General features: G+C 37.4%; 1 protein-coding gene across 4 annotated transcripts; it reads left to right on the top strand.

The window, feature by feature from the left end:
- CkIIbeta (casein kinase II subunit beta) lies at positions 1-24,338 on the top strand. Of its 4 annotated transcripts, XM_067782628.1 has the most exons (8): positions 119-263; positions 320-461; positions 838-913; positions 1,824-1,926; positions 1,985-2,176; positions 2,250-2,439; positions 23,494-23,575; positions 23,710-24,338. In XM_067782628.1, the coding sequence occupies exons 2-8, from the start codon at positions 394-396 to the stop codon at positions 23,716-23,718; spliced, it is 720 nt and encodes a 239-aa protein (XP_067638729.1). In that variant the 5' UTR covers positions 119-263; positions 320-393; the 3' UTR covers positions 23,719-24,338. The 4 variants fall into 4 exon arrangements, with proteins under 4 accessions (XP_067638732.1, XP_067638728.1, XP_067638729.1 ...); XM_067782631.1 differs by lacking the exons at positions 119-263; positions 320-461 and adding an exon at positions 1-75; XM_067782627.1 differs by having other exon boundaries at positions 113-461.
- The last annotated feature ends 1,442 nt before the right edge of the window (positions 24,339-25,780 follow it).

The raw sequence follows: 25,780 nt of genomic DNA, 5'->3' as shown, positions 1-25,780 counted from the left end.
TGGGTTTTTCTTTCTTATGAAATTTTCTTTTCATTTTAATTTTCTGTGAAGTGTGGCTGGGCAAAGCAACAATAGGTGAGTGTACCGTTTTGAAAGTCTAATATTAAATTAAATGTGGATAGGTGTCAAAAAAAGAATACACTATGATAAATAATGATAAAGAACCTGAGTAAAAGCCTAAAATATATAGAAAAAACGGAATTTGGGCTCAGAGAAGCCTTTTTGTGGTTCATTATTGGCAAAGAAGCGGGGAAAGAAAACAAGTAGGCATTTCGGTGGCTTGCATTTGATTTAAGTGAAGTTAATGGTCCGATTTCAGCGGCGTGTACCGTTCCCTCCTTTGCTATACGCTTTTAACAAATTTCGGTAGTGGATCCTCCTTTTCCTCCATCAATGAGCAGGACAGCCGTATTTCTTCCGTGTTCAGCAGAATTGTTGGAAGAACATGTAATGGAGGAAAGGTAAAGAAAAGTTGAAAAATACATAACAAAATGGACAAGATGATAAAGAAGTGTGAAATAAAAGACTATTAAAGTTTTTTTTTATTCGTTTTCCTGCCTGCTGGCAAAAATGTCGGAATTGTGAATGAAAAGCGAATTTCGGTGTACGCTTATACGGTGCTATTGCAAGAGAAAATTAAGAAAAAGCCGCAATATAATCGTGGATTAACGTCCAAGCGATACAGTTTTATTTTGTGTTATTTACGTTTTTTAATTTTGCAAAAATACTACCCCTAATGTACGTAAAAATCTCGATAAATTTAAAGAGTACTTAGTATCATGTGTCGAAAATATTAACATCATTTGGTCGTGTTCGTATTATTTTTAAAATTTTCAGAAATATGAGCAGTTCCGAAGAAGTCTCTTGGGTAACATGGTTTTGTGGACTGCGAGGCAATGAATTCTTTTGTGAGGTAAGTATAAAAGATTTTAATAAATAATTACAAAATTAAATTTTGTGGCTATTTTTTCATTCCTCTTTGTTATCTAATCATCAAACAAGTGCTCATTGCAATGTGGGAACGATAGAAACCAGCACGCAAACAATTTCGATGATCTACGAAAATTCCTTAGAACATTGCCTTTAATTTGTTTTAAGATTTCTACACCCATCTAAAAACAAACATAAAAATAAAATAAATAAACATTGCATTGTGTATCGGTTGTTTACCCCTTGAAGGTTTCATGTGGTCATACTAAATCATTCTCGAGATGGTCGGTCTGTTGCCTTATGGTGCTTGTTACCGGAACGTGCCGGATCCGCATCGGGCGAAGGACCATCAACATCGAAAACACGCCTTCGCAGGGTGTCCTTATCGCTACAACAACAACAACCTCTAAGTCCGAATTTTAAATAGAACCTATATTGTGATTGTCAAATACTCGGAAATCGCAGTAGAAGAAAGCACCATCCCAGGGTAGATGCGCGTCACTCTACCTCAATTTCGATCTGGATACTGTAACATGTTAAACCATTACCTATCCAGAATCAACCCCGACATACATAATATGTCCTGCTTGCAACGTGTCCCCACAGGACACCAACGATTTTTCAATTGCAATGTGGAACCACCTCTAACTGGTCCTTCCCTTTCTTCCTGGTCCACCCCTGTTGAAACTGCAAGTTTCTTTGGATTCCCGGTAGAGGATATTGATGTCCATTTCTGAGTAGTCGCACCTATTGGATGGAGCGAAGCTCTGCCACAACAACAATAACATTGCGTTTGTCTGGAGTATAAGAAAACATTGATTTAGCGGGCACTAGAAAACGTTTTATCAAGCTTTACCTAAAATATACTTATCTAAACACTTTCCCTTATTTAGGTCGATGAGGATTATATACAAGACAAATTCAATTTAACTGGGCTAAACGAGCAAGTTCCCAACTATAGAAATGCACTTGATATGATTCTAGACCTCGAGCCAGGCATGTAAACGGGTTTTAATATATTATTCTCAAGCTAAGAAGCAAATTAATTTTACAGAAGATGATCTGGAAGAAAATCCATTGCAATCGGATATGACGGAGCAAGCTGCTGAAATGTTGTATGGCTTGATACATGCTCGTTATATTTTAACAAATCGCGGTATAGCGCAAATGATCGAAAAATACCAAACGGGTGATTTTGGACATTGTCCACGTGTATATTGTGAAAGCCAGCCCATGTTACCTTTAGGTGTGTCATACGGCTTGGGAATAAATTACTATTAGATATATCTATAATTGCTATATTTCTCTATGTATTACAGGTCTCTCAGATATACCTGGCGAGGCTATGGTAAAAACCTATTGCCCCAAATGTATCGATGTATATACGCCAAAATCGTCGCGCCATCACCACACGGATGGTGCTTATTTTGGCACAGGATTTCCACACATGCTCTTCATGGTTCATCCTGAATATCGTCCCAAACGGCCGACTAATCAATTTGTTCCAAGGTAAGATTTTCTACTTTATTTTAAATTCGAATACTTACACCCCTACACGATAAACGCTTGCAATTTGTTATACCGTATTATAAAATAAATTCCAGCGTGTGAAACCCGATTGTTACCGTTTATCGTGGTATTGCCATACGCTAACTATCGTATCAGCTGCTCAATTTTCTACGCTAACTATCGTTGATAAATTTTTGCACGATAAGGGAGCCTTGTGAGCTATTTAAATAAAAGTAAATATAAAGATATTACGAAATCCAAAAGAATCAAACTAAACCCTCATTCTCAACACTCTCTATTGCATCACCCTGGGCAAGAAACCTTAAAGTGACACAAACCTTCAAAATATTTAGGATGGCGACCAAATTTTACGGCCGCGCAAACTGCCTGTGTTAAGACATACTCTGCAATTTATTTTTGTTATCAATTTTTTTTTTTTTACTTTTTGTATGTCAAGTACTTACAGTGTAGAGTTCATTTCAAGAAGATTGGAAGCATCTCTCAATTTTCTCTTTCTATGGCCTCTATTCGAGTTACGTCAATTTGTTCATTTCAGTTTACATAAAGGCCACATAGGTTGCAGAAAACATTTTATTGTTACAGCTTTTAAAAACTTTTGCCACTTTTACGTACAAGATAATTGAATTGTTGGCATTTACGTTTTGTTTTGCTATCTGTTTCGTATAGATTCACAAAAATTTGTAAACAAAACTCTGCTGTTATTCACAATAGTACATCTATCGGGCGTGTGGAAATCGCAATATGAAAGTGGATTTTTTACGATACGTTAACAAGCGTTTATCGTCTATCGTTTGAAAATTCATAATAGGGGTGTTAGCTATATGGAATACTCAAAGCTATGCAGCGTTTACAAAATCTTAGATTTAGGTAGCTTTGATATGATTAAGTTAAACAAAAGTGGGGATAGGACACTACCCTGTGGTACATTTGGTTTAATTCTTCTGGGTTTAGATGTTATGTTCCTGAAATGCACCGGTGCTTGCCGACCAGACAGATAGTTTTCGGTCCACCTTTTGAGACTTCGAGGAAAGCAGCACGCTTCCAAGCTTTTGCAGCAACTTGCCGTGGTTGACTGTATCAAAAGCTTTTGATAGGTCTAGCGCAACGAGTACTGTTCTGGGAAAAAGGAAAGCAGAATGGCTTCAAGTGTCTTTACTACTGACGATAGGAGAGATATCGTACGAGAAACATCTCCTATGTTAACTGGTATCGCAGGCTTTAATAGCGGAACCACCCTGGCCATTTACCATGAGCTTGTTCGTATTAAAGTATGGTAGCACAAAATTTTAGAAACAATTTAAACTTGGCAGACATACTGGAGGTCAAATATTGAGCTAGAAAGAAAGTAACTGATGTTATGAAACGCCACAAAATCCGATTTGTTGCGATCCTGCAGATAAAGCCAACCGCTAGATCGATGCAAATACAGAAGGTGTGTAAAAAATTCGGGGTATGTATATTTTGTATACTCGGGTACCCCTTCAAATTGAGCGCTGTCTAATTACCATACCGTTCACTTGTGGGGATGCCAACCTCCTTCCCACTCTTAAGTAATTTTTTTTAAATAAAATTTTCTTTTTATAAGAATTAGATGAAGTGCTATCAATGTTGATGGTCCTCGGATAGATATAGATTCGGTACGTTCTAGTAACATGCACCATTGTAATACAAGCCCGACCATTTCGGGAACGATTTAATATTGCCACATGAAGCCTTCTACGCCATTCCGCCCCCATCCCCTAGTTCCATGAGGGACTTGGGTCGCCAGAGGCTCGGCTATTAAGAAACACTATAAATTGCGCTGGCAACCCTTTGAAAGTGGTGCGCTATACAACTCCTTTATTCATATTGGGCCTCTTACGACAGACATATCTGTCGCGGGTATATTCCAAGCTCCGGTCTCGTTGCCATTATCGTGCAGTCGTTGGCGAAGGAAATGATAGTAACTCCTGGTTGGGAAGGGAGTTTTGGTAAGCGAAGAAGCGAGAATGTTGTTGTTTTAACGACAAATTTATCTTCATCGTTAATACAACAACAACAGAAGCGGGGATAGGACACTACCCTCTGACACCCCCTAGTCAATTCTCCTTTGCTTTGAGGTTTGGGGTTTTCCTGACCAAGTCCGTCATATATCTGAGCGTTTATGGCGTTTAACGCGGTGGTAAGTCTATGAATTTTGCGGAATCCATGTTGATGAATGGTCGGCCAGCATCGGTTCAATTTATGAACGAAATCTCAAAGATAGGACACCACCTTAAACAGAAGCGGGGATAGGCCACCACACCTCGGTACCCCTTGTTTACTTTTCCTAGGCTTTGAGATTTCGTTTTTAAATTGAACTGACGCTTACCGACCATTCAGATAATTTGCGGTCCATCTTTTTAGACAAGGGGGAAGGTGTAAGCCTTCTGGACTTGGAGTAGCGTGCCGTGGTTGACTGTGTGTCAGAAGCTTTTGACAGGTAAGTGGCACAAGCACCGTCCTGTGATGGGGTTTTTCCTGATTTAGTCCGTAGTTTATCTGAGTATTATGCCGTTTAGCGCGGTGGTGGTGCTATGCATTTTGCTGAAGGGATTTTGGTGGGTGGCTAGGTGATGATTCGCGGTGAAATGAGGGAACAAGACGGTTTCCAATGTCTTCGCTACTGGCGAAAAAGTGATATCGGTCGACATGACTCTCCGTTAGCTGGTTTACCAGGCTTTAGTAGTTCGGTAATGGAAAGGTGCGTTAGGTAGTTTATTCCCTCAGGGCCAAGGTTTTTTAGCAATGGCATGGCTATTGCGTCTCGGCCTATGTTTTTGTTGTTGTTGTTGTAACAGTGCGTCACCCCTTCCAAAAAGGTGTGACCGATCACAAATTGTCATCAATATCCTCTAACGGGAGTCCAAAGAAACTTGCTGTTTCAACAGGGGTGGACCATAACGAAAGGGGTGTTGGTTCCACAATACAGTTAAAGAGATGGTTGGTGTCATGTGGGGGCACATTGCAAGCGGGGCATATATTTTGTATGTCGGGGTTGATTCTGGATAGGTAAGAGTTTAACCTGTTACATGTTTCAGATCGAAGTTGAGCTAGAGTGACTCGCGTTTCCCTACGGAGTGTGCGCTCCTCTTCTGCGAGTTTAGGGTACTGTGCTTTGAGTACAGGATTCATCGGAAAATTGCTGGTATAGAGGTCCGACAGTATTTTGGCAGTCCTGGAGCTTCTTCCAGTGAGTAGTCTTTAGGCTTGGCGACCATATCGGGGACGCGTAGCTTGCGTAGTCGGTAGCGTACGGCACTACGCTACCGACAGTCCTACACCCCAAAATCTTGGGTGTGACGTTTGATCAGGATCTACATTTTGGTGAGCACGCAGCCGCAATTGTTCCGAGAATTCGGAGCCGTAACAAAATCCTCAAATCCCTCGCTGGCAGTACCTGCGGAAAAGATAAAGAAACGCTCATGACTACATACAAAGCAATTAGCCAGCCGATTACGTGCTACGCGTCACCCATATGGTCGCCAAGCCTAAAAATTACCCACTGGAAGAAACTACAGGCCTGCCAACCCCCAGCGGGTTAGGGGGGTCAGAATATACCCGCGGTAGGTATGCCTGTCGTAAGAGGCGACTAAAATACCAGATTCAAGGGGCTGTGTAGCGCAACCCTGCAGGTTGCCAGCGCAACATATAGCTTCTCCAAACCCAATTGTCAACCTCACCTATCCGCGGCGAATCCTGTTTCACTAACAGACAAGGCTCTGGCGACCCTAAGCTCCTTATGGAACTTGGGGTTGGGGAGGGAGGGGATGGCCTGAAGGTTTAATGTGGCCACATAAATCGTTCCCGAGATGGTCGGGCCAGCACCTTAATGGTGCTGTGGTACGGAGCGTACCGGATCTGTATCCGGCAAAGGACCATCACATCGATAACACTCCCCAAAGCTTTCGGGGAGCAACCTTATCGCTACAACAACAACAACAACAACAGCCCTGCCAAAATACTGCTCTCAGAATCGCCACGGGCTGTCTTCTTATGTCCCTAGAACACCATCTGCATAATGAGGCGAGAACACTCCCCATCAGGGAGAGAAATGAGATGCTGACCAAACAGTTCCTGTTGAATACCCAGAAACCTGAGCATCCCAACAGACATCTGATTGATGAACCAGCCGCCTAGGGGCTTAAGGAGTCATCTCCGTAAGCATTTCGAGGAAATACGGCACCTGAGAACCCAGCCGTATGAAGCGAAAAAACACAAGCAGGTCCTTGGTGAACTCCATAAACAGGCGTCGGACCTTTATGCCGGGAATTGCCCGGTGAATCCAGTACTTAAAGAAAAGTATCCAAAACTCGCGGAAGAGGAACGCATACTCCCCAGGGAAACGCGTGTCACTCTTGCTCAACTTCGTTCTGGATACTGTAACAGGTTAAACTCCGACCTATCCAGAATCAACCCCGACATACAAAATGTATGCCCCGTTTGCAATGTGTCCCCACATGACACCAACCATCTCTTTAATTGTAATGTGGAACCAACGCCTCTAACACCCCTTTCCTTATGGTTCACCCCTGTTGAAACGGCAAGTTTCCTTGGACTCCCGTTAGAGGATATTGATGACAATTTGTAATCGGTCGCGGCTGTTAGGTGGGGCGAAGCATTGCTACAACAACAACGCGTTGCTTGCAATCGGCAGCCCTATCGCTTTGTAAGTTGTTGTTGTTGTAGCGACAAGGTTGCTCCCCGAAGGCTTTGGGGAGTGTTATCGATGTAATGGTCCTTTGCCGGATACAGATCCGGTACGCTCCGGTACCACAGCACCATTAAGGTGCTAGCCCGACCATCTCGGGAACGATTTATGTGGCCACATTAAACCTTCAGGCCATCCCCTCCCCATCCATGAGGAGCTTGGGGTCGCCACAGCCTCGTCTGTTAGTGAAAGAGGATTCGCCGCGGATAGGTGAGGTTGACAATTGGGTTTGGAGAGCTATATATTGCGCTGGCAACCTGAATGGTTGTGCTACACATCCCTTGAATCTGGTATTTTAGTCGCCCTTACCTGCTGGAGAGGCGATGGTTCCACATTACAATTAAAGAGATGGTTGGTGTCATGTGGGGACACATTGCAAGCGGGGCATACATTTTGTATGTCGGGGTTGATTCTGGATATGTAAGAGTTTAACCTGTTACAGTATCCAGAACGAAGTTGAGCCAGAGTGACTGGCGTTTCCCTGGGGAGTATGCGTTCTTCTTCCGCAAGTTTTGGGTACTATGCAGTCATCGGCGTAGGAAACGATAGTAACTCCTTTTGGTGGCGAAGGTAGCTTTGATATGTAGAAGTTAAAGAAAAGTGGGGATAGGACACCACCTTGTGGCACCCCTTGTTTAATTCTTCTTGGTTTCGATGTTGCGTTTCTAAATTGCACCGATGCCTGCCGGCCACCCAGATAATTTGCGGTCCACCTTTTAAGAATTGGGGGAAGGGTAGGCCCTTCCAGGTCTTGCAGTAACGTGCCCTGGTTGACCGTATCGAAAGCTTTTGACAACTCCTTGAATCAATTTGGTATTTTAGTCGCCTCTTACGACAGGCATACCTACCGCAGGTATATTCTAAGCCCCCTAATCCGATGGGGGATGGTTTTGCAGATGGTGATCGTTTAAGGCTCTTTCCAGCAATTCGGTTCGTCTTTCCATGGTCAAAAGTTCTTTTCACGACGAGAAGTGGTCACCGCCAAGGAGCATGTTGCTGTTCCAACCGCCGTGGAAGCAGGAACCATTTGAATGGACTCAGTCGCAGATGAAGTGGCATTGCTTTGGCGGCTGCAGCGTTACTACTGGAATCCCTGCCTGGGATATCCATCATTACACCAGCAGTAGCCGGAGTTTTATTAGCAAGTATGTTAACGCTTGCGGTTGTTGTATTAACGATAAAGGTACTCCCCGAAGGTTTTGCTGGTTACTGGTAACACTCGAATAACTCGACGTGGAAGATCGCGTGTCATTTTCAGGCAAATGGGCAATTCAAATAGGCACTTTTTAGCAAATATGAAGTAATGCAAAATAACAAATATTTATTAAAAAATATGGAGTCTGCAATGTTCAAATCAATTTTGCTGCCATTTTCGCAGCGCCCAAAGAAGAATGTGAAATAAATTTGTTCTTGAGTATAGAAAACTGTTGACAGCAAAATAGTAAACTTTCTACATTTTATGTTATTTTTAGACATAGAGAATGCCCCTATTGCGAGATTATTATGACGCTGTTTACACACAAATACTTCTTCTCTTGTGAAATTCTGGTTTTTCGTACCTTTTTTTTACTAAGGAACAAATACAAACTCTTCTGTATGAGATTTATTTTTTGTCAATGATCTTCATAAAATGATTCACTACACGCAAGTATCCGCCTCCTGCTTCTCAAAACACGACCTGATATTCCTAACCTACAATTTCCAAACATCATGTAGGCCAAGTTCGTTCGCATATCGCGATTACAGAAGTATAGATTATTATTCTCTTCCTGAGTCCGTTGAGTCGGTTGAATGGAGCTTGATTCGTACGTTGACATCGGTTGATGGCCAGACAAATTTTCTGCAAGATAACATAAATAAGTTATTCGATGATAACGTTCCACTAAAAATAAAAACACCTAAATACAAGAATAGCCCTTGGTTCAATGCTACATTAAAACACCTTATCCACCTTCGTAACCAAGTCTGCTCATGGTGGAAAAGGTACAAAACAGTCGAAGCGCATAGCTGCTTTAAAACAGCTGGGCTTACTGCAAACAAAGCCATAAGGCTGGCCAAGGTAAATTATTTTAAGTATAAGTTTAGTTCTGCTTTAAATACAAAAGAAAAGTGGAACAAAATCAAACAAATAGGAATTGGGAAGCGCAAAAGTGACCTGTCTCATCCCCCTGATGTCGACATCAACGAAATAAATAATACTTTTGTAAGACTACCAAACTCAGCCGACAATGTGTGTATTGATAACTACTCCGTGCGTGTTAATGTTGACACTAGCCCTTTCTAGTTTGTTTGTGTCGATAATTGTGATGTTGTCCAAGCCATACTTTCTGTGAAGTCTAACGCAATGGGGCTTGATGGTATATGTTCAAAGTTTTTAAAAGTCATTCTTCCCAAAATCCTTCCCCACATTACGTACTTGGTCAACTCAATTTTGACGACCGGTGTCTTCCCAATATACTGGAAAGCTGCAAAAGTTATTCCAATCCGTAAACAAAATAATGAGTATCGACCAATAGCCATACTCCCTTTCCTCTCTTCTACATGGGCAAATCGTATAATATGTACATGAATACAAGCTCCTGTCAGACAGTCAGTCCGGTTTCAGGCCAAAGCGGAGCTGTACAACGGCACTATTATCTGTGACAGAAGAAATTCGTGAGCGAGTGGATGAAAGGTACATTGCATTCTTAACACTTCTTGACCACTCTAAAGCTTTTGATTCTGTAGACCACACTCTGCTCTGTAGGAATCTGGAAAACTTATTTCACTTCTCTGGTCATGCAGTTGCCCTTATAAGATCATATCTTGGCGATAGGACTCAAGCAGTATGTATAGATCGTGAAAAGTCTGACTTCCTACATGTCTTAAGAGGCATCCCTCAAGGCTCTATCCTGGGTCCTCTGTTATTTGTTCTGTATATCAATGACTTACCCGATATCCTTAAGTATTGTAATGTTCATATCTACGCTGATGATGTGCAGTTGTTTACGTGTTGTCCTCGTGATCAAACTAGCTTGTGCATAAGTAACTTAATCCACGATTTGAATCAAATATTTTCATGGGCTACTATGAATGGCTTATGTATAAACCCGAATAAGTCAAAATGTATTGTTATTCATAGAAAGTCTTTTCCCACTAATGATTTAGAGAATGTAGTGTTCGAAAATTTCGTTATAGAATACGTAGATACGGCGAAAAACTTAGGTGTAATTTTTAACAAAACATTGACATGGAAAGACCATATTTTTAGAACGGTTGGAAAAATGTATGGAATGCTTCGAACACTATGGTTAACACAGTATTTCACGCCTTTGCACATAAGACTACTTCTGGCTAAAGCGTACTTAATACCTACGCTACTCCATGGTCGTGTGATTTACTCAAACTGTGACTAGAACTGTGCAAGAACAAACTAATGTTGTTTACAACAACATTGCTAGATATGTTTATGGGTTGAAAAGACTTGACCACGTATCACAACATGCTGAAAGGTTGCTAAACATTTCTTTCGAAAATCTTTTAAAAGTCAAAACACTGTCCTTCCTCCATAAATTGATACACACGAAGGCACCTGACTATCTATATCGTAAGCTTATTTTTCTGCAATCATCAAGATCGGTGCTTCTTCTTAAGCACATTAGATACCGCACGCTAACCTCGGAGCGCCAATTCTTTGTTACTGCAATACGTCTTTGGAACTCCCTACCTACAAGTCTTCGACTCTTAAGTAATGCTGTGCACTTCAAAAAAGAGCTAACATCATTTTTTAACGACTCTTAAACTGTTCATTTCTAAGTCCTTTTCCTTTCTCTGTGTCTTTTTTCTTTATTTGTTAAATACTATTCGATCTATAACCAGCCAAAGGTTATCATCACTACTGCTGTCTTTTAATATTTATTAATTACTTTTATTTAGTTTTAAGATTTACATTTACATACATAAATATTTCACTATTATCCGTTATATTTAATTTAGTTTGATTAATCTAATTTATTATTATTATAAATGTTCAATTTTTATAGCTCATGCTATTCATGACTAGCACTGTTAAATAATTTGTCAAAATTGTTGTGCTAGGAACAAATTTTCAAATAAATACATACATACATACAACTTTTTGTTGATTTTGAAAACACATTTTTATATATTTTTTTTTTTTGAGATTTCCAATATTTCATAATAATTTTTAAAGTTTTCAATAAATAAAAAATATTGATACGCAACTCCAAAGAAGAGAAGTTGTCGATAATCAGCAACAACTCTTTGTGTAATGCTATAGACAAACGAATATTTTTAAGTTGCTTTAACAGGATAAAATGCCAATTAAAATTTCATCCTGTCAAACCGCACTAATTTGCTTTTAGGCAGCTGATCTTGAAGTATCTCAAAATTAACTTCAAATTTAAAATTTTCAATAAGGAAATGTTTTGAATGATGCGACATAATCAATTATCCATGGTGGAATATGGAGCCCTTAAACAGACCCGGTGTGGCAATAGTGAGGGACCAGAAGTTAGGTTCTCTTTAATTGTATTTGCTTGGGTGAAGAAAGATCGGTCGAAACGAGCGAAAAGAGATTTTTATTGCTTGGCATTGGTCCACGTCATTCAAGCAATGTACTGAAACTCTAATAACCAAATTACATGCGCAGTAGTTTTGCCTGCAGCGCTGCTGTTTTTGTTGCTGCTTGATTCTTTTGTAAACACACGTACCTGGCAGCTTCATGCAGCGACTTATGTCAAATTCCGAATTATGTTTTTCAAACATACTTAATATTCATTTTCTGAGTGCAAAACCATTTTTAAAATACAAAAAAAAAAAAAATAGTTTTGAATATGTATAAATGTTTGATTATTTTGTTTTGTTGATTTTACGACAGGGTGGATAAATGATGTATATTGGAATGATTTTCCGTCATCCTTTGTCAAATTTGGTTTCGAGACAAACCGGTTTCGGCGTTGTGCCATCATCAGTGTCGATTTTCGTTCTGATCTGTTCTTGTCCTTTGTCTTGTATTTATAGTTCGTAGATACATGAGCAGGTATCATCAAAATTGATGCTTGTGTATATTCATGTGTATGTGCTGTGTTTTTTCAGAACCGAGGATGATTTTTTCTGATTGTTTTGTGTGGCTGACTGAGGCAGGTAAAAGTCTGTAATTCTAGTCGTTTGTTCTTCTTTGTGGGTTTGTTGCTCTGGTGCATTTATTGTTTTGTGTTTATTTGTTGTTGTGTGTTCGTCTGTTGTACCTGTGTCATTAATTTGTTTCTTGTAAACAAGTTTTAAAGGCTCGAATATTGTGTCAACAACAACAACAACAACCATGTGATTCGCGAAGTCAGACTCTGGTCTAATGTGTTGTCTGAAGCTCGTTCTTATTTGCCGTCCTGTTTGTTCTATGTAACTGTGTTGGCATCCGCAGGTAAGCTTGTATACGCCGTGGCGGCTAAACCGATCTTCTGAGTTAATGTTAGTTCTTATTTTTCGCCCTAGATTGTTCGATGTTTTAAAAGCTTTGTTAATGTTGTATTTTTTAAAGAAGTTTGCCAAATTATATGTTGCTTTTCCAGTCATGTCATAGGCGTCTAGGTGTTATTATTTTCCTTTTCATTATTATTTTTTTGTTCTACCAGCGTCCTTCTGAGCTTATCTACTAGTGCTTTTTTATATCCGTTGTTTGCAGCAAAGTTATATATTACTTCAAGCTCTCTCTTATATGCTTCTTGTGTAAGAGGTGTTGTTTCAAGTCTATGTACCAAATGCCTTAATGCTGCATTTGTATGCTGTTGGGGGTGATTTGACGTAATATGTATTATTGTGTCGGTGGCCGTTGGCTTTCTATATATGTATGTACATATATCATAGTTAAATCTTTTGGCAACTTTATATTTATCGTGAGGTCTAGATAGTTGATTCCTCCGTCTTTTTCGGTTTCCATTGTGAATTTTATATTCCCGTGCTGCTTGTTGAGGGACTCAAGTACAAGCTCTTCGTTATTAGTATTTAAAACGCATATTATGTCATCTACGTATATATCTAGCATAAAATGACACGCCTTATTTGGACTTCAGATCCTTTGTCTCGAAACCAAATAGCCAAAAAAATTTAAATTTAAAATTCTTAATTCTGAAATATGAAAAACCTTCGTCTTGATCGAAGGAACCTATAGCCAAAATTTGGTGATGATTGAAGTGTGGGAAATACGTTTCCATAGCGAACACACACACACACACACAGAATTTGATTTTTACAGATTACTAAACGGCCAAAAGGAATAACAGCTAAACTCAACAATGCAGTCAAACCTTAGGTGTTAAAATAACCTAAGTTTGTACGGCAGTCATAGTTCTGAAAAATCACATTTTACTGGAGGTGTTAGGACTTAACGTCATATGGCTCCTTACCAATTTCCATTATCCTACCATTACTACGTCCAGAGATATGCAGTATTATATATTCCATTTGTATGGGAGGTGCCACGCCCCCTTTTTCCCAAATACACAATTTCTTGGTGGTGTTAGGGATTGACCTCATATAACTCCTTACTGAATTTCAATGTTCTGGCATGTATACCTTCAGAGTTATGCAGTACCAAAGATTCCATTTGTATGGGAGGTGCCACGCCCCTTTTATATATCGAAATTATTTTTAACCTAAAACCTTTGTGTTGATCGAAGGAACCTATAGCCAAAATTTGGTGATGATTGAAGTGTGGGAAATCGTTTCCATAGCGAGCACACACACACACATACACACAGAATTTGTTTTTTATGTACATATATAGATTACTAGGTGCATTCATATAACAGCGTGTGTAAATGTATTTAATTTTACACCTTATAAATTTATATGCTTTAATAAGTTCACCTATTGTAATTCAAAATAAAGTATTATTGTGCGATATTTCCGTATTTATAAAGCAACGATGCTTAAATTTTATATGAACAACTTCGTAAGGTGACTTGAAAACCGTATTTAAATATTTTGCAGTGGACTTTATCTTAGTAAAAAAGTTACGGAAATTTATTAAAAGTACTAAATTATATAAGGTAATATGGGCTGGCGTGACGTTACAAAAAACGGAAGTCCTCTTTGGCTTGAATTGTGAAAAGGCATAATTCTTCGAATTGGGTAAAACTATTCGCGTGAAACTTCTTGTCATGATGTTTAAATATTTAAGGTTAATATTCCAATTTCTTATATTAAAAAATCGTTTCGGTTTTTTTTTACCAGACAAAGTATCTGACGTGACGTTACCTGGCGTTATGTTACTGAAAATAAATCCATTCAAATTTTTGTTGATACACCAATTTTAAAATTTTTTGTAGAAATTCCAAATTGAATGGATGTATGGAGATATTCAATTGGGGTTAGTGCTGTGATTTTGTTGTTTTGAAAAAATAAACCAAATAAATAAGCACATAACATTTGAAATTTAAAAATAAAACATGAATTTTATTTAAAAATATGTATTTCTTTTTTTTATTTAAAAATATTTTATATAAGTAATAATAACGTTTTAAAAGTTTATTTTATTATTATACAACACTTTTATGTGAAAACGCAGTCTCGGCTGCTTTTATTTGCCTGTCTTCGCTGCTTGATAAATGATGAATTTTATGTATTCCAGAAATTTTCGGCAACTCATTCCACTTTTCTATTAGCAAAACAGAAAACTCTTATATTTGCTGTGTGGGAATGTAATTTAAGTTAACTCCAAGGATATGATTTCGAGCACTTTGGTAAAAAGAAACTGCAGTATCCAAAATTATATTTTTCGTTTTTGTCACCTGCCAAACTTTTCGTTTTATCGTTGCTCCTACCCCACCGACCGCACCTTTTCCATTAGAAGTTTCAAAATAGTTCCACTCTACAAATTTGCAACCAAATTCAAAAACAAAATCTGGCAGGCTTCGCGCAATAAACTTATTTTTAAACTGAGAGCTACTGCCATCCGAAAAAATATAAATATTTTGAAATTGCCCATGTTCTTTTTTGATTATGTCTACAAGTTTTGTTAAAAAACAGCACACATCGAATTTATTGTGAGTGAGTTTGTCACTGATTATAGCATACGATTTTACTTCGCCAACCAGCCAAGCAACGCAAGTGAAAATGGTAACTTGACGGTAGCTAAAATGTGCGCTTTACACCTCATTTTGAAAAGTTAACCTATAATTCTCTGCAAAGTCAATTTGTAGAATTAGATCTTCTGGGCTAATATTATTTTTTTGCTTTCGAAATAGTTTTGTTGGGAATGTTCAATAAAAAAGTGGTGTTTAAACAAAGGTAACTGTGCATCTAGTTCGTACAAAAGATCAGATAAAGAACCTTCGGTATATGTCAAAGCAATGCGGTCTTCAACTTTGCGCCAATGTTTCCATTTAACAGCTTCATCCATCAATGGCCAATATTTTAGGGGCACTAATTCATTTCGTACATCCTGAACGCAATTTTTGCATTTACTCATACATTTTTCGTTTTCAATGTTGCAACAAGCAGATTTGAGAAAATTTTCAGTTGGAAGAAAAAGATTTTATAACATCCGCACTGCTTTCCAAAATAAATGCAAAGTTGGTATGACACACATATTATGTGGTATCTTACATGATAGTTGCACGTGTTTTGGTCGCAATTCGTAAAAGGCAGACTTGCTAGCCAAGTTAATATTTTCTCCAATTTGTAGAGTTCATACGACTCAGCAACAGAAAGCAACATAAAACGCTTGGCCACTATTTCCCCATGGAATCAATGTCTCCTTTCTACCAGCGGCCTGGGCACTAATATCATCTCTTGAGCAAAAGTGGATTCAAGGGGTTGTGTATATAGCTTCTCCAACCCAATTGTCAACCTCACCTTCGAGCGGCGAATCCCGTTTCACTAACAGACGAGGCTCTGGCGACCCCAAGCTCCTCATGGAACTTGGGGGTGGGGAAGGAGGGATGGCCTGAAGGTTCAATGTGGCCATATAAATCGTTCCCGAGATGGTCGGGCCAGCACCTTAATGGTGCTGTGTTACCGGAGCGTATCGGATCTGTATCCGACAAAGGACCATCACATCGATAACACTCCCTAAATCCTTCGGGGAGTAACCTAATCGCTACAACAACAACAACAACAACAACAGCAAAAGTCTACGACAAACTGTTTTTTTCAGGGACGGAAAATAATAATTTTTTTTTTCGGTGTCGAAAAAGTCCTGATCAAAAAATTGTCCTAGGTGAAAATGTTTGAGTTTCCAGGTATTCCTATAGCAATATCATGTCGAATCATTTATTTTTCGAACTCTTTCCATAAAAGTCCACATATAAAAGTAAAATCTGTATTTTTATTTTTTGAGTCCGATAAAACTAGTTACACTCGGACTTGTAAAAATAAAAGTCCGGAAATAAAAGTTAAATCAAGACTTATTTTTTAAGGCCGAAATAAAAGTCCCGCTTGATAACAAAGAAACGGCTTATCCGAATTAAAACAAATTTTTTTTTGTATCTTGATCCAAATATATTTAAAGTCCAAAATTAATAGTTTTGCAAGGACTTATATTATAAAAGGAATAACAGTTTCAGCCCCTGGTTTTTTTCTTGTGTTGCAGATTTAGAGTCGTCCTTCAATCACAATGTACCATATTTTTTATATAACAAGTCAACAATATAGCTTCTTTTCTTTGGGTCGACCGGCAAAGCAGTTTTGGCTTTTTTTAATGCCTTTCCTATTGTTTGCTTGCATTTATGGGGCTGATTGGCTTCTGGGTTAGCTTTTATAGCACATTCATTTTTCTTTCTCAAGCGAAATGCTTGTTGTCTTTTACAATCTTGTTTTCTTATTGCATCATTTTTTGCTTGCTGGACTCCAACCTTTTTCTATACTTTGATGTCCTCTCTTTTGCTTTTAAACGGCTTCTCTTCTGCCTTAGTGGGTCAGTTTTTAGTTTTTCCCTATAGCACTTTGAGTATTTTTTACTGTTAATTGAAGAATCCATCTGCATAAGGCATGATTGAATTGGAATTCAGAATAAGGCATCACCTATCGAGAAAATTACTCACTATATGGCGTGACGTTACGAAGCTTTGAAGCTCAATATGAAAGTAATTACTTGCTTAAATGACGCGATTTTTAATTTAATTTGTAAACTTTGTCAACTTTTTTTAAAACACAAAACTCTGCATCTGCAATCGCCAGCGCAGATATAATAATAAGACTAAATAGCCTCTGTATGGCGTGAAGTTATTATAGAATATTGTTTAAAAGTAAATCCAAAATTTACCGTTAATTGAAGCGTCACAGCTCTTTTACATTGATTTTACGCCTATTTGTTGTTATTTCCAAATTCGAGCTATTATAGTTGAATTGCAGAGTTACTCTTAGAAATTTAAACAGCAAAGAGAAGATGATCTTGTAAATAAAAAAAACTGATCACCGATTGAACACGAAATTTGTGTACCGATAACTCAGCATCGCAAGTAAGGAAAATTTTGAAAATATTAATTTTATAACATTTAAATATTTTTCTTTAATAGTTCAAGCAATTTCTTTTTTTAAATCATAGTAGTTAGTTTTTCGGTTAAGGTGGACTTTTCTGTGGAAGTTCCCATATCCATCTTTCCTTTCAAAATAAAATTGCCCTAGACACGAGTCACAAAATCGCTTGATTACCATGCCCACTATATAACGATGAAAAATACACATATATGACACACATACGAATTCGAGATCTGTAGCCTCTACCGCTTCTTCCCATGTATTTGGCGATTACAAAATGTATATTGTTCATAAAAATATATTTGCAGAGCAATTTTAGATATTAATAAATGGTGTGACGACTATCGACTTCGCTATTTCCCGAAATGTAGTCATATCCAACTAAATGTTTAAACATTAAACGATCCAGAAGACTGTCTCTCGATCGAAAAATACGGCACTGAGTAAAGGAAAAATGTAAAATGTTAACAAAAATTCGCCGAAAGACAGGGTTCAAGTTCCGGTAAAGTTTTTGTCAGAAAGAACACGGCGACCTGGTAACCAATGTTCAGAGAGTGCTTAGATTCTAGAGGGAAGTCTTCCATGTCCTCTTAAACGGAGGCAGCGATGAAACACACAGCGAAGCTCTTGAAATATTTGTATTTGTATTTGTACGGGACAGCAAAAAATCACCGTATTTTGTGGTCAGTCACATGAAATTTTAGCGAAACTCTTAATATTTGAAAAACAAATACTTGTTAAAATAACAAAAAAAAAATTTAAAGTGGTTTATTCGAAAAAATTGGTTTGTTCTTTAAAAATTAATACATTTTGTCAACTTATTAATGTGAAGAATAAATAAAATAATTTTAAAAAAAAAATTTAAGTTAAACGGTTTTATTGAAAACAATGCTTACATTAAGTAAAAATAATACTAAAAGCTAGAAAATAATTAGGTAGGTCCAAGTCATCACACTCCTCATCAATCTAGTGCGTTAATCAGACAATTAAATAAAAGCGTTGTGTTTAATAGGATTAAGCAAAGAAATTAAGGTTATTAAAAAATCTTGCATACATAACAATAACAAAACAACAAACACACACAAAAGTTTACATTTGCGTATCGGCGACTGGATAAAATAATGTCGTATGTTACATGTGAGCACATATAACATACGACAATAATTTATCAGTGTGACGCTATCAGAAAACTGTCGCAAAACATGGTTAGTGGCAGCTGATAATAACACTTTAGAATCTTAAAACTTTGACTAATAATAAGATATAAGTCCCACCGTGAGGGTCGGTGAGGAACATAACTAAAACTTCAGCTGAAATTGAAATAAATAAAAAAAAACATTAATAAATTGGTGAAATTTTAAATAACAAAAAAGAACACAACAAGCTAAAGGCACTAAAATTATTTCAAAATGAAGTAAATATCTATGAATTCAATACTCATTTTTATATATTTCAATGCAATGATATTTTATGTATTTTTAATTAGCGTAAACTTGCACTTTATTTTTAACTTGCTAACACTGCAAAAACAAACTACATAATACCATAACCCCAATTTTGAAGCTATTCTTAAAGAGTACAATTCGAATACAAAAAACACAAATATACCTTTTAAAATGCTGTTCTAATAAGAGATATTAACGACGAGATATACGCCGTCGATAAACGCCGCCGCCGATTTTAGTCGTTTTTCGCACGCCGCCGCCGAATGTCATAAATTTCGGCGCAGCGGCGGCGGCGCCCGGTGCATTACTATATTTTCTACTCGATTAAGACTGTTTATGCCATTTATAGTTCATGTGGAAAATTGGTTGGATATGGTCGAAAGTGGAATCAACGGATGCGCATCACTGCCAGTTATAAGAAACTAATTGCGAAATTTAACTCTTTCTAACTGTTCATAAGTTATTAAAAAAACAGGCGCTTTCGATGTCAGCTTAACACGGACTTTGCCTCACTCAATTCACCAAGTTATTAAAACAAAACACTAAAAGAAAAGTTGTATAATAAATTTATATCGATCTCAACTTGGATATTATGCGGATGGTTAATGAAATTGTTTGATCGGTACATTGTGTTGAGCCGTAAAAATCCTTGTCTAACCCGACAAAATATCCATCCGTGCGACAAAACGTGCACATAAGCACAAGCACGACGTGGCGCCAATTACTATCACCCGCACAGAGGTTGAAGAAGCCATCAAAAAGGTAAATCTCTCGAAGTCTCGAATAACTCCAGACGGCATAGCCATGCCGATGCTTTAACTCCTTGGCGATAAGGTAGTAAGATATCTGAGACACGTTTTCAACTTGTCGATGAAGTCCTCATTCCAGAACAATCGAAAGTGGCAAGGATAATTCCTTAAAACCTGAGGAACCAGCTTACGAAGGTGAGTCATATCGACCGATATCACTCATCTCACCAGTAGCGAATACGTTGCCAACCTTACCCCCAGCGTGTTTGGTCGCTTAGAATATACCAGTGGCGACTGTAAGAGGCGGCTAAAAAATCCAAACAATTTAAGGGGCTGTATAGCGCAACTCTTTTATAAGATTGCCAGCGCAACCGAATTGTGGTGACCCAAGCTCCTCACAGAAGGAGAGGGTTGGGTGAACTATGGGGTTCGCGATAGTACATTAATGATGCTATTTTCGGAATTTCCCGCATCAATATACTCCAAAGGACCAGGGGAATTTCGGGAATTCTCTATACCGCTACAAGAAGAAGAAGATGGTATATTTACTGGAATGATTGGGGTTTACCCGACTAATAGCTTTCTATACAATCCTGTTAAAAACGTCATGTCCCATTTCTACATCTACAAAAGAAAAAAAGCAGAGCGGAATTGGGACAGCTTATGGACTATATGAAAGTTATAGGGGGATTTAACACCGGCAAATGATAATTGTTATTGAATAAATCACAATCGCCTAACCATTGGTCGGCAGTTTGATCGTGGTTCGATCCCCGGTGAAATCTGTTGAATGATGACGTGGCGGTTTTCGAAATGGTACCATCGCAATATGCCAGTAAATGTTTCCTTCTTTTCAGTTTTCCCCAATAAACAAAAAATAATTGAATAACAACTATTATTTACTGTTAAGCACATTAATTCTTAAATAAATCTTAGCAAAACTTTTATAATTTTAAAGAAAACTGTCAAGGTAATGTTGGATTATTATACGCAAAAAATACTGCAAAAAGTAAGATATCGACTGCTGAGTACAATATCACCCTATATCGTTTGCCGCTTCAAAAACGCTCTATCTCAAAAAACGTTTGAATAATGCCTTATTTCAAAATTTGTTTCAAAAGCTCAGATTTCGGTTGATGAACGCCCTATATCAGAATTTTTTCATAAACGCCCCAGCTGATGCCAAAATGTATTGAATTTGACTGAGCTTAGATATCGCGTTTTTCAAACCAAATATGAAATAGGACTTTCTTCAACCAAATTCTGAGATAGGGCGTTTTTGAAACAAACGTAACGGTCGCGACATTATAAAATTGTGGGGAACTCATTTCCGTACTACCTATACCCTGTTAAACGTTCTCTCTTAAACCACTAAAACCGTCTTTACCATACATATATTTTCAAAGAAAACCACTTTTTAAGCCTTTTTGATCTATCAGTGTTTTAAAATGTAACGTCCGCGACATGGTTAATTTTTTAGAGTATTTTGGCTGATATCTCAACAACGGATTGCTATATGCAAACAAAATTCATCCTATCATGATCGTCTAAAAAGCTCCTTTCGTGTGATACACATATTTTCGTATACTATCTTAAGGTCAGTGGCAGTTAATAGCATTTTTCAGCGTTGTATTCATTTTCGGAGAACAAAACACCGAAATTTTCGAAAATTAGTTGGTGTTTCATGTAACGGCTCTTGATATGAGTTTTGAATGCATCAAGGAATGGAATATAGAATGCGATTCTATAATAGCTTTCGACGCTCTCAGTATCAACGTGGCATCTATTTAATTGATGTTTACTGATGCGTGGTTTCTTGTGTAGCGCAACTCTCTCAAGCGGTTGCTTATCCAACCCAATTGTTAACCGCACCTAGCTGTGGCGAATCCTGTTTCATTAACAGCCGAGGCTCTGGCGACCCCGAACTCCTGATGGATCAAGGGGTGGGAGGGCGGTATGGCCTAGAAGGTTTCATGTGGTCATAACAAATCGTTTCCCGAGATGGTTGGGCTAGCTAGTACCTTTATTGTGCTTGTTGCCGGAACGTAGCGGATCTGCATCCGGCAAAGTGCCATCAACATCGATAACACTCACCAAGGCCTTCGGGGAGTGTCCTTATCGCTGCAACAACAACAGCAACGTTTGGAATGGCACGCTAGAAATAGCAGCTTGAAACTGAGAAGCTTGTGTTGAAGTTTTGTCCTTTTTCCTTCTGCTATCTTTTCAAAGGCTTCGAATATTGCTGGCTGAAGTTCAATGTAAGTGGATACCGCTTCATGACATTGGCCCATGTTGTTGGGCAGACGCTTTGCAATTTGTGTCTTCGACTTTTTTTTTTTATACACAGCTGTACTTGTACACAGGGTATTATAACTTTGAGTGGATAAAGGTTGGTTATACTGGTAGAAAGGAATCGAGATAGATATAGACTTCCATATGAGCCGTTTATTTTGAAAGTGGCATAAGTCATTTCCAACTCATGGTCTTAAATGCATTGTTATTTTTGAACGAATGCATATATAGATGGTTCTACAATTATAAAATAATAATAAGAATTGCATCTTTTGGATATTGGACTCTAACAAACTGGAGGCGAGGAGAGATACAAACAAATTATCACTGAATCTAAACGACATGAAATGACTTATGCCACTTTCAAAATAAACGGCTCATATATCAAAATCATCAGTATCGAAAAAAAATTTGATTGAGCCATGTCCGCCCGTCCATCTGTCCATTAACACGATAACTTGAGTAAATATTGAGATATTCTCACCAAATTTGGTACAGGAGCTTCTCTGGACCCAGAATATATTGGTATTGAAAATGAGCGAAATCCGATGTTAACCACGCCCACTTTTTATATATATAACATTTTGGAAAACACAAAAAACCAGATTATATAGTAAATAAATACACCTATAGTGTTGAAATTTGACGTGTGGACTGATATTGAGACTTGATAAAAATTTGAAAAATTTTTTTTAAATGGGCATGGCACCGCCCACTTGTGATAAAATCAATTATACAGAGATTTTTAAAAGGGTCATGGGCGAATAAAATAATCCATATCTTTGCAAAAAAGAGCTTTATATCAATGGTATTTCATTTCCCGAGTGGATTTATAACAATAAATAGGAAAAACTTCAAATTTAAAAAATGGGGCCCCTTTTATGACTAAGCCATTTTTTATGTTTCGGGAGCCATAACTCGAAGAAAAATTAGCTCATAATATAACCATATGTACATATATGTATTATTGCGCAGCCTTGTAACACCATTAAGCACATAAAACAAACAATAACAGCATTTCATGTGTACAGCTGGGTATGTAGTGTTCGGTTTCAGCCGAACTTAGACTTCCTTACTTGTTGCATAATCGAATTTTTTTCCTGGAGAACGTTTTGCCTTTTTGGTAAAAATCAAAATAAATGCACCCTGCCTACTTCATGTTACAATCAACCCAGGTTCAAACTTTGGTTAACATCTCCAAAACGAAAGCGAAAAATACTATTAACTATTAAGTTAATGTAAAATTAGCGAAAAAAGATAAACTTGGAAATTATAGCAAATATTTAACCCAGTTTAATAAAACATTTTTTCTAACAAAATTTTTTTTATATATTTACAGACTTTATGGCTTCAAAATTCATAGCTTAGCTTATCAAATCCAACTGCAGGCAGCCGCCAACTTTAAAATGCCACTACGAGCGGTAAATTTAAAATGAAATTTCCTTTGCTGCTTAAATTTAATATAGTTTTTCCTTTTTTCTTTTGTTTTTAATTTCCTCATAATTATTGCATTTAACCTAAATTTTATAAACCAAACTATTACATTAAAAAACAGAAAAATTAATAAAAATTAAGAATTATAAACCACAAACAACTCAAGCAAACTTAAAAATGTAGAGATCATGATAGAAATTCGTTTTGTTTACAATATACATATAATTAACAGCTAAACACACACACACATATACATACATTAGCAACTACGATAAAAAAATCAATTATCACAAAATGTATTGAATTTTATACACAACCATCGTCATCACTATGTGCATAATATCGAAAAATGTCAGCCATTATTTATAAATTCTCACATTAAGTATACCAGTTACCTTACATGTCTTAATATGTGGAATTTTTGTAATGTAAGATATTACCCAACACTCATGATAATTCATTATTAACATTGTATAATCTTCCCCCACAATAGGAAAATTATCATAAAAGTGACGAAAGTCAATACAAACTTATGGCCCTTTCCTATTACGTTGTATTTATGTGCTTTCTATTTTTTATTTTTAAATAAGTAGAACTCCTCTGGTAGGAACAGCATTCATTGCTCCACCACAGTTCAAATTCTGTTAATTTAGTTTCAATTGATGAATAAATTTTAATGTTAGAAAATGTTTTTATATAGATGCTCTTTCTAAAAAAAAATATATATATACACACATATTTGAACTAAAATGACTTGACATGAGTTCGTGCAAGAAATGTAGCAAAAGCAAATGTACTCTATGAGCATTAGCCGGCATTGACATCAGCAGCTTTTTTTTGGCCGATTCCTATAATTTTCTCATCATAGAGTTACGATAATAGAAAATGTAAGGCACTGTCTCCGACAAAATCTCTGGCGACTCTATTTACAACGTGGGCGCAGCAAATTCTGGCAATATTAGACAGCCACGTCGATGGCAGTGCGCTATCGAATGTCCAGCAAGGCCTACATTTTGGCGAGCACGCGGCCGCATTTGTACCTAAAGTTAAGAGCCGTAACAAAATCCTCAAGTCCTTTGATTTTGGGAGCACTTGGCACAAAGACAAAGAAACGCTCATAGCTATCTATAAAAGAATTGGCTAGCCGCTTGTATGTTACTCGTCTCCGATATGTTATGAAGAAATCTGGCGGCTACGACCTCAGCCGTTTAATCTTTAAGAGCATAAAAAGATCCCCAGTATCAATCATGATACGTCACCACAGGTTTATGCCGATAATTGCCCGGTGAGCCCCGTTCTAAATGCCAAATACCCAAAACTCGCAGTTGAGGAAAGCAGTCTTACCAAGGAGACGCGCGTCACTCTGCTACAACTTTGATCTGGATACTGTAATAGGTTAAACTCTTACTTATCCAAACTCAACCCCGTCGTACCCAATATATGCAAGACAACAACCATCTTCTTACCTGCAATGTGGAACCAACGGCTCTAACACCCTCTTTGGTTCAACCTTGTTGAAACTGCATGAGACACAGAGTTCAGCACTTCCAAAATTTTTTATGTGTATAGCTTATTTTTTGGCACAATCCATGCCATCAACAAAAAAACTCAGGGCTAGTTTTAAACTACTTGGAAAAAACCAAAACTGGGCCCGTAAAGCGTATACGATCACGTATAGACAACTTTTTTCACTCGAAACGATAAATACGAAACTGTCCAACTATTTATTAAAATGATAATAATAAATTGTGGATCTTATGTGTGCGTCCACCAAATAGGTACCTAATCCGATTCATGATTTTAGAGCTGTTCGGGTTTAAAAAATAGATTTCGATCACGGATCGTAAAACACGATACGGCCCCTGTAATATCGGTTTTTGTTGTAGAACGTTTCGAATCTTTCAAAAGCTTTTCTAAACGTTTTTGAGTTTTTAAAATATTCTGATCCTAAAATTTCTGACTCGTTTTGATACAATTTTACTTTTTTCAAACTTTGTTTTTTTTTTTTGAAATTTTAATAACTTATACATGTCACGGATGACTTTGAATAGTTTATTTAATAATAAATAATGGAATTATAATGAAATTGATATACAAATAGTTTTAATGCAAATGATATTAAATGTTCTTCGTTGTCCGCTCGTGATCACGTTCGCCTTGTTCAACCGTTCCAACACCAACTAACTAACGTT

Source organism: Eurosta solidaginis, chromosome 4 (assembly GCF_040869045.1).
Source record: "Eurosta solidaginis isolate ZX-2024a chromosome 4, ASM4086904v1, whole genome shotgun sequence".
Classification (NCBI taxonomy): domain Eukaryota; kingdom Metazoa; phylum Arthropoda; class Insecta; order Diptera; family Tephritidae; genus Eurosta; species Eurosta solidaginis.
The sequence above is the reverse complement of the archived record's forward strand: the minus strand, read 5'-3'. Positions and strand labels throughout refer to the sequence as shown.